Raw genomic sequence first — 11,098 nt, 5'->3', positions numbered from 1 at the left:
TTTTTGATAGGTTGAATTATTTACATGGAGCTCTAAAGTTCACTATGGAAAGTGAGAAGGACAATTCACTTCCCTTCTTGGATGTTCTTGTCGAACGTTCAAAGGGGGGGGCTTTCTCACTACAATTTATAGGAAGCCGACAATTACTGGCCTATATGTGAACTGGTTATCTTTTGTACCAAAATCACGTAAGGTCGGCTTAATTAATACTTTGGTACATAGAGTCCTGATGATTTGTTCACCTAACAGATTAGACGCCGAACTCGATAAGATCAGGGAAATATTCATCAATAATGGTTATCCTGTTGACCTTATTGATGACTGTATTTTCAAAAAGGTTTCGGATTTTAAATCACCTAAAAAGTTTGGACCTTTGAAATGCCCACTTTATTTAAAATTACCGTGAATTGGGGAAAAGAGTAACAGACTTTCCAAACTGATTCGCAGAAGTATTTATGACTGCTTTTATTCTGTGTCCTTGCGTTTGGTATATACTACGAGACCTGCATTTCCTTATTTTCGCAATGATAGTTTGCCTTACATCCAAAATAGCAATATTGTATATCAATTCAAATGCCAGTGCGATGCTGGTTATGTTGGGCGAACATCCTTGCATCTTTTGACTCGTATAAACCAGCATGTTCCATCGAAGATCAGACAAGGGAGGATGGGGTCTGGTAGTCTCCCTCCTTCTGCAGCCTTGGACTCTGCTATTGGCCAGCATTTGGTTGACAACCCGTGCTGTGCCGATAGATATAAAATTGAATGTTTCGAGGTGCTACATAGAGCGGACTCCAGAAACCATTTAAAGATTTTGGAGTCTGTCTCTATTGCGGTGCGGAAACCTTCTTTGTGCCGGCAGAAAGAAACATCTAACACATTGTTTCTCTCTGGGGAACTGTGAATCTTTTCTCCCGTTCTCCCCCCTCGTTGTGCCATTATTTTAATCGTTTTTTTAAACGTAAATAAACTTTATTTTAGTGTCCCCGTAATTTTTGGCACATTCAATAGTTCCCCATCAGAACTCTTTACTTTCGATATAGTATTATTTTTACGCTATCGATTTTCTCCTGATGAGATGATAGCTGAAAGAGCTCTCGAGAGACTTCCGCCCATTATATTTAAAACTTTATTTAAATTCTGTATCTCTAAACATATATATATATATATATACATATATATATATATAGTCATCCACATAATACAGTACTGTTTCGCTGTTTCACAGATTCTAGCTGGATGCTCGGCTTTGCCCGGCGTTGCCCGGCGTTGCCCGGCGTTGCCCGGCGTTGCCCTGTCGTACAAAACGTTTAAACATATTTTAACTGATGGAGATTGCGTATGTATAATGTATAGAACCAATTCTCTATTGATTGTTATATATTACGAGGAACAATTTACCTCGTTGACTAATTAAATTAACGTATTAAATGCAAAACTCAAATATATTAGTTCAATTGTGCTATAAACAGAAATATTCATTTCCAACGCGCCCTGTCATATCAAAGAGTCTATTGTTGATGTTATATATCTGACCTTTCTGCTTGTGTTGTGATAATCGTTTAAATTAATGTTTAAAATAAAAAAAAACAAGTTTCATGGTTCAATTGAGTTTTAAATAGAAACATTTATTTCCAACGCTTCACTTTCTTATCAAAGAAATTACTGTTGATTTTATATATCGGGCCTTTCTGCTTGTGGGGTAATAAAACTTCTCAAATGCACTTGTGGGGTTAGGCTGTATGAGGTGTTAACTTCAATCAAAATCGCCTGTTCCTCCTTTTATCGGATTTTTTCCAGTGTCGATTATCGCTACTTATCGAAGTCATTCTGATACACAACCTAAGAATAGTGCTAGATAAATAAGGCACATTTGTGCGAAATTTCATAAAAATCGATCGAGCCGTTGCAGAGTCTATAGGGAACAATCTTACACATACATAATTTTTCTTTTTATATACTAGTATCCATCTATCTATCTATGTGTGTGTATGTGTGTGTTCACTGAGCAACTACCCGATCGACCGACAGATAAAGCCAGTCAGATAAATACGAGGACACGTCGAATAGAAAAGTCTATATCCCCTTTTTTCTTTGTTGTAAATACCTTGTTAATCTTTTCTGTAGGCAAATAAAGTCCCGATGTTTTTCTCATATTTCATTTTACTGGGATTAAGTTAGTTCTCATGTCGAGGTGGACCAGAACTAAGTGACATTTTAACGCTCAAAAAGAAAGGACTACACACACACACACACACACACACACACACACACACACAAATATATATATATATATATATATATATATATATATATTAATGATATATATATATAATAATGTTTGCATAAATATATAAACATGCTATATATATATAGCATGTTTATATATTGATGCAAACATTATTGGCTACATATGTGCATGCATACGTCTCTCTCTCTCTCTTTCTCTCTCTCTCTCTATATATATATATATATATATATATATATATATACACACACACATATATATATAATTATTTCCACAGCCAGACAATGTCGCAGCTCACAAGAGCCAAGAAAGCCAACAAACCGGAAGTGCAAGATTCGAGTTTCGCCCTCATTTGGGCACATCCGAACTTAGAATTTGAAACTCGAGCCTCTTGTATGTTACGCGAGCACTCTACTAACTGAGCAAACACGTCACACACACAAGAACGCTTATTTACTTACACAGATCAAGCAACCTGCGGCATAGATCCGATAGTGGAATGAACCTACCTCATACCGAACAAAGGACGTTGTCATCCAACCAGCTATAACCCAAGTCGACGTCTCACATATAGGAATGTTATGCTCGCAGCTCACATGAGCCAAGAAAGTTGGTAGAGTATTCACCTAGCATGCAAGAGACTCGGGTTTCAAATCCCGAGTTCGGATGTGTCTAACAGATGAGCCTAAATGAGAGCGAAACTCGAGTCTTGTACTTCCAGTTTGTTGGCTTTCTTGGCTCTTGTGAGCTGCGTTTGGCAGAGATAATAGGAATATTTGCTTTATATATCTAAGAACACTGCTAGAAATTTAATAAAAATCGTGTGAAATTTCCTGTGAAATTTCATAAGAATCGGCCCAGCCGTTTTCGAGTCGATAGGGAACGAACTCACAGACGTACAAAGTTCCTTTTATATAATAGTAGAGATAATAAAAATAATACATTAAAGCAAACAAACAATATGAAATCAATCATATTTGCATCAAAAAGTTATTAAACAGTTAAAGACAGTCTATAGGGATTCAATAAGGTTAAGAAGGCAAGAAACGTTTATTGCTTTCTTAATCTCATTGAAGCCTTACTCGGAACCCGAATCTCTTGCATAAGAGGCGAGCACCTTGTCACCTGAGCAACCGCGCCCCACACAAAAGAGTTTATCAGATAACACAGATCAAGAAAACCATGGCGAAATCCGACTGTGGGACAGACCTACTTGGATGTGGTCATCCAACCACTGAGAAGCCAAGCCGATGTCTCACAAGTATAGTTTATATATATATATATATATATATATATATATATATATATATATATATATATATATATATATATATATATATATATGTGTGTGTGTGTGTGTGTGTGTGTGTGTGTATTACAGCTTCCTTCAGTCTTGACAGACTATGGATACCCACTATAAGGGTGCCTGCACGTCAAATTTTTGTGGCAAGAGTTGCGCAATCTCCAACCACACCTCTCCTGAGTCGAAATTGTTGAATACCAGCGGCAAGTAGAGGTTCAGGATGACTGGAAGCAATGCCGAGATAAGCGGAGAGCACATACAGTGCTTAGAATTCCTAAATGGTCACCGAGCTAGTACTAGTGAGGCTCATATATATATTTATATATATATACGATCTAGTCCATGAAAAGTACTAGACTGAGCTCAAATCTTTGATTCCTCCTTGCAAGATATTAATCGTAAGAAATTGTCTTGTCACAAAAAAAAAACAATGTGACATTCACTTTTCTCTTCTTGTCTTTAGTGTCTGATTAAATTCCATGAACAGGTATTCTTTACATGGGCTCCGCCCCACCCCGTAGACCACATTATCGCGAGACTGTTTCCCTGCTGATTACAACTTGGTTGACTTCAAATACAACGTCAACAGATTCTTTCGTAAACCTCACTATAGATAACCAAACGCATTTTACACCATTGGTCAATGTTGGTATTTTATCTTCGGCTGATAATCGATATTAATACTTTTCCAACGGCGAGAAGATGTGACACAAGTTTGGGAAAGTAAGATTGAAAAGTCAAAGTACTCTATCAATTTTCAGTCTACATACTTGAGATTTGACATAAGGGGTATTGAAATTTGGGAAAATCTTTTTAATCGGTTTTCGGCCAGAAATTTAGCTGTCAAAGGGTCGAAGTTCAACGATTTGACTTTTGAAAACTCTACCAAACTCCTCCGCCAATTTTGGGTCTAAACACTTGAAAGTAAGATTGAAAAGCCATAGAGGAAAAACGCTCTGACGTGAAAACATTGTATGGACAATGCATTGGCATTTCCTGGTAGGGGCGCCTCATGTGATTAGCAATATACTAATTCCTTCTCAAAGGGATAGAACGCAAAGTCTGGGAGTGCGGGCCTTCTAGAACTACACAAGACGTAAAACCATACACCTCACCCAACAGGGAATAAGCCTCCGACACAATGGCTTAGACAATCCCTCATTCTCGTATCGCTATTGGTTTTGATGTGATGACTTATTAGTTAAAATAATCCATTTTTATCAACAACAAAAGCAAACTAAATGCTGATGTGGCACATTATTGATAGAAAAACAGTAGTTTCTTTTTAATCGTAATCGCTCGAGACAAAGCATGAAGCCACTTGCTGAAGGAAAGTAAAAATACTACTTCAAGGTCAAAAACTAGCCAAACATTGTTATACAAATAGATTCCGATCCAGAAAACAGCAATTATTCGACCTTTGTTAAAAACATCGCTCATGGTGTATGGTGAATTAAATAAAGGAAACGAAAGTTACGATGCTCCCGAAAGTAAACTGAAGGTCTCTATTTTTAATCGACTTAAGTTAATGAAAATGTTGATTTATTGTAATTAAAATTGCGTCAGGTAATTTGCGCGGAAACAGACATTAATTGTATATGTCTGTGTGTGTGTGTGTGTGTGTGTACATTTCCCTACCAAACTACTCTGTCAATTTTCAGTCTACAGACTCGAGATTTGACATAAGGGGTATTGAGATTTAGGAAAATCTTTTTAATCGGTTTTCGGCCAGAAATTTGGCTGTAAATGGCTCAAAGTTCAGCGAGTTGACCTTTGAAAACTCTACCAAACTTCTTCGCCAATTTTGGGTCTAAACAATCGAAATTTTAGATGTAGGTTACTTGGACATGGATCAAACTTTTTTTTTAATTCGATTTAAGCCCAAAACAATAAATGCGGTCTCTGCTAAATTATTGAGCCAATTTTTGGTCTAAACATTTGAAATTCTTCTTTCATAAAGATTTTTAATCGGTTTTTGGCCGAAAATTTGGTTGCCAAGAGGGTAAAGTTGAAAAATTTTTACCTTTGTGGTCTTTAGCAAACTATTCATCTAATTTTTTTATAAAGGGTATTCAGACATGCAACACACTTTTTAATTAGTTTTGGGGTGATAATTTGGCTGCCAAGAGATCAAAGTCAAAGAAGTTGACCATTGCAGACTCTACCAAACTCCTCCGCTAATTTGGGGTCTAAACACTTGAAATTTTAGATGTAGATTACCTGGACATGAGTCAAACTTTTTAATAAATATATACATACGTACATCAAGTCATGAACAGTACATGGGGCCCGAGCAAAGCCGAGCTGAACTGCTAGTTGTTAATAAATTCATGTATTGATTTGTATATTTCGAAATCCGAAAATCAAAATAAATTTGTGGTCGGTATGAAATTAAATATTTCTTTTTTTTTTCTAATTTATCCTACTTCGTACAGCAATAAACTAGCCTCTTCTTAAAAGATGAGAAGACAAAGAATTGAAGGACAGACCTCCTAGAACTGCACCGAAACATACATCAGCCAATAGGGAAAAAGCCTCCTGGACTTTCATTCCATCTGATAAACTTTTAATTTCGAATGGCTTTTGGCCCGGATAAGTGGTGACCTACTAATTAAAATATCAAGCAAAATGAATATGTGGCGTATCAGTATTAGAAATGGAATTAACAGAAAAGATAATTTTGATTTAATGTAATTGGAATTCTGATATATAATTTGTATTTGTGCTGAAATCGTCATTAAATCTGTTTGTTGTTGTTATTGTAAATGAATATATGTATGAATTTATGCGTTAGGACATCCGGAAATCGATTTGTTGTCAGTAGAGAAATTAAATGTTTCTTTTCTTTTTTTATTTTTATACTTTATCCGTCTTTAAACATATCTCAGACCACTGTTAAAAGTAATTTTCGAAGAATACATTCATTTTTTTTCTTTCTTTGTGTATAGGTGATGAAATTTCCTGCGGGTGCAACTAAGCCTTCGATGGTGCTCGGTACCCGATTGATACCCGGAAACGACAAGAACCACTTCTGCAAACCGACCGATGTGGAAGTCGCATCAAACGGTGATTTCTTTGTGGCTGATGGGTAAGCAATAATTTCCAATCAGTTGACGGCTTATTTGACTTTGATATGCCCAACAAAACAAAATCCAAAGTGTGAATTAATAATATTGCATTAATATTGCATAACTTTCTTTTTTGATGTACATCTTTTGCGACGAATTAAACAGCAGATGTGTTTGTTTTAATTGTGGAAATTTCACTCGTAAACCTGCATTTGGGATGAATCCTCCACTATAATAAATACAAATTAGTATATTAGTATAGAAGTGTATATATATATATATATATATATATATATATATATATATATATATATATATATATATATATATATATATATATATATATATACAGTGATGATCATATTTATTGGCACGGTAAAATAAAAGTTAAATTTTGTTCAATAAATTCTAAAAAAGGGATTAAATTAAAGAAAATAACAAAGTATATTATGTATTTTTAACTGGCCTTTCCGATGCAGCAATCGGATTTTAGAACAAATAAATAACAAAGGAACAACAAACATAATTGCAAAAAACCCTTGTTCAAAATTATTGGCACGATTTATTTAATAATCAATTGTATAGCCTTTGGCCTTGATTACCTTCCTCAGTCGCTTTTCATAGTTTACAACCAAGTTGTTGCACTCTTCAGTAGTAATTTTAGCCCACTCTTCCTGACAATAATCCTCCAATTGAATAAGATTCTTAGGCTTCCTTTGCATTACCCTCAATTTTAATGTTCTCCATAAATTTTCAATTGGATTAAGGTCTGGGCTTTGTGATGGCCACTCCAAAACATTAATATGATTGTCCTCAAGCCATTTCTTAGTCAGTTTAGCCGAATGCTTTGGGTCATTATCTTGCATGAACCACCAACGACGACCAAGTGAGAGCTCTTTAGCAGAGTCTTTCAGGTTTTCATCCAATATTTTAACATAATCTTCCTTTTTTATGCTACCTGTGACCTTAACAAGTCGCCCTGGTCCAGAGGCAGCAAAGGATCCCCAAAACATCAAACTGCCTCCACCGTGCTTCACTGTGGGTATGGTGTTCTTAGGCAGGAAAGCTTCGCCAGATTTTCTGTAAATATAAGACACTTTATTATTGCCAAATAACTCTATTTTCGTTTCGTCAGTCCATAGAACACGTTTCCAGAATGCAACATCTTTATCAATATGACGTTTTGCAAAGGCTAGCCTTGCTTTCAGGTGCATAGGCTTCAATAAGGGAGTCTTTCTCGGACGACATGCTTTTAAACCAGCTCTCTTCAAAACTCTACTAACTGTATGTCGAGATACATTCACTCCAGAGGTGCTCTGTTCATCAACAATCTCCCCAACAGAGATCCGTGGGTTTTGTTTTACTTGTCGAACAATTTTCCGTTCATCTCTTGGGGAAAGAATCCTTTTTCTCCCTCTACCCTCTAAACTCATAACGTGGCCTTGCGATTTGAACTTGTTTATTATGGCTCTAACAGTGGATTTGGGAAGGTTTAGCTTCTTTGAAATCTTATCATAGCCCTCCCCATTGGTATGGCATGCTACAACAAGCTTCCTGACGTCTTCGCTGTGTTCCTTAGTTTTAACCATGGCGATTGAAAATTATAATTTAGTCACTTATAATAGTTTAAATAAATCGCTATCTAAAAATTATCTGAAAAAAATTATTCACTGAATTAGCGTTAAACAAGCATAATATGGCTATAAAAAAGTTTAGAAAGCACGCAAACCGGAAATTGATTGATATTATACTGATACTAAAAGAAAAACAAAGCCGTGCCAATAATTTTGAACAAGGGTTTTTTGCAATTATGTTTGTTGTTCCTTTGTTATTTATTTTTTCTAAAATCCGATTGCTGCATCGGAAAGGCCAGTTAAAAATACATAATATACTTTGTTATTTTCTTTAATTTAATCCCTTTTTTAGAATTTATTAGACAAAATTTAACTTTTATTTTACCGTGCCAATAAATATGATCATCACTGTATATATAGCAGCTGATGATCCTCGTTTTCTATTTACAAAATTTTAATTGAGGTTTTCTCTTTTCATCCTTATGTAGTTAAATTCTGTTTTAAAATTGAATACTTTTGCGAAATCGACTTATGCAAGTGCTAAGTCTATTTCTATTTAACCATTTTAGGAAAGGCTTTTTTTTTTCATCCTTATATAAATGAATTCTCTTTGGTCATTATAAACTTTTTAAAAGTCGGATTATGTAGCGGCTAAGTCTGCGATAAGTTAAAGTTAATATTTTTTTTCCATCCGGGAATTTAAACTACATTCTTTATTTTATTTTTGCATTTTTTTTATTCAAAGCTTCTTTAGACTATATATTGGGTGTTTTAGATATGTATGGCTAGGTTTCCTTCCTCTTATCTATTTGGCTTTCTGGAACCTAAGGTACTTAAGCTTTTTTATTCTCATAGCATTATTATGTCGCAGAATGGATCTTTTAATCCTAAACTCACTTATTAATAGTTTTTCTTTTTATAATAGTAGTTGATGATATAAGCCATTATTGAAAACCCATGGATTAAGGAAATCAACATAACCCCTTCTATATATTCCTTTTGTCGAACAATAAATTCTTAACTCGAATATATGTGTCGATACTTTGATTTTCAGAATTTAATTTTAACAACTAAATTTATATATATATATATATATATATATATATATATATATATGTATGTATGTATGTGTGTGTGTGTATGTGGATAAAAAAGTATATAAAGATTCTTTAAATTGAGACTTTTCGATAAAATAAAAAGCTCGACATGCAGGTGGAGCATAGATACAAGAGGAAAATATATTGATAATAGAAAAATATATATTGGTGCATATAGATTTTGTTGTGTCTGCACAAATAATTAACAAGAACACGAAAGTAAAGGTATGCAATAATATATTAGGGAGAAAGGTTATATACATATTTACAGGTCTTCAGATATACTTCAGTTGGAGATATTCCGGCAGGTGGCGTGTTGCATGTCTTACTGGAGGCAGCATAGGCGTCTTGCCTATTTAGCGGTCGTTGCCGGACTCCTCCGGTATTGGTGATTGATACCTTTATATATCTCACTCACCCGCCTATGTTAATTAGTGGGCGTCTCCACAACAGATTTCTTAATCAATTTGAAACAAGAGAATACAATATCGTGTGTAGGGGTTATGAATGCTATTTATGCCAGATATTTCGAAACCTAATGCTTCTCATCATAAGAAGAAGGGGAGGTAACAAGATAAAGATACGACGTCTAGCAATGGGCATAATATGGGATCTTGTATAGGTGTATAGATTGGAGGGAGAGAGAGATAGTTATCGAGGGAATTATTAAATAATTATAGTAGTTTATATATGTTAGAGATGGACGTTAGTAATATTGGGCGATAGAGGATGGAATACGTTTTAGTAACTACTTTTTGAAGCGTCTTCCATCCTCTATAGTATTACATCCACACGGCAAATAGTCCAATATTGCAGGATCGTGTTGGGTATTTTTCGATCCCCACATATCTCTTTCGTTGACAGAGACATACTTTCGTCTCTCTGAACTAGTTACATCTAGTTATAAAAGTGGCCGTAGAGGTGATGTGGTAGCCACACAGATATAAACTTTTATTCTTGAATCTCCTACTTGTTGAAGTCGTAGAAGCAATTAAAAAGAGCAACAAATAACCCTATTAAGTATCTTGAGTGAGGATTACCTTATTATTCTAAAAGTAAATATTTAATATTGGACAATTTTACGAAACTCGAAGAAAATTAATAAATTAAAATATAAAAACATTCATTGTAAGGTAAGTTTAATGATATTTTTTGAATACCAAACAACTGATATTATGTGAATAACAAACATCCGATATTTTTTTTCAAGAAACTAATATTTTTTTAAATAACAAACAACTAATATTTTTTTAAATAACAAACAACTAATATTTTTTTAAATAACAAACAACTAATATTTTTTTAAATAACAAACAACTAATATTTTTTTAAATAACAAACAACTAATATTTTTTAAATAACAAACAACTAATATTTTTTAAATAACAAACAACTAATATTTTTTTAAATAACAAACAACTAATATTTTTTTAAATAACAAACAACTAATATTTTTTTTAAATAACAAACAACTAATATTTTTTTAAATAACAAACAACTAATATTTTTTTTAAATAACAAACACCTAATATTGTTTTAATAACAAACAACTAATATTTTTTAAATAACAAACAACTAATATTTTTTTAATAACAAACAACTAATATTTTTTTAAATAACAAACAACTAATATTTTTTTTAAATAACAAACACCTAATATTGTTTTAATAACAAACAACTGATAATAAACGATTTTTAATATTTCTCTCTTACGAATTTTATGCTTTGTTTGTTCAAATCAAGATAACTATTAAGTTTTTTTTTATTAATAAACCGATGTTTTTAAATTATTTTTGGTGTGATGTTTT

The 11,098-nt window shown here is 33.6% G+C and overlaps 1 protein-coding gene across 1 annotated transcript in view; it reads left to right on the top strand.

The window, feature by feature from the left end:
• The window catches only part of LOC145276737 (peptidyl-alpha-hydroxyglycine alpha-amidating lyase 2-like), a 117,402-nt gene that overhangs the window by 88,035 nt on the left and 18,269 nt on the right, over positions 1 to 11,098 (top strand). The window contains exon 5 of the mRNA XM_080127962.1: positions 6,500 to 6,639. Coding sequence (XP_079984088.1) covers positions 6,500 to 6,639 — 140 coding nt within the window. The remainder of the gene's footprint in view (positions 1 to 6,499; positions 6,640 to 11,098) is intronic.

Source organism: Euprymna scolopes, chromosome 5 (genome assembly GCF_053919585.1).
Source record: "Euprymna scolopes isolate OS-2025 chromosome 5, ASM5391958v1, whole genome shotgun sequence".
Taxonomy (NCBI): Eukaryota; Metazoa; Mollusca; class Cephalopoda; order Sepiida; family Sepiolidae; genus Euprymna; species Euprymna scolopes.
This window is presented reverse-complemented; position numbering and strand designations above follow the sequence as displayed.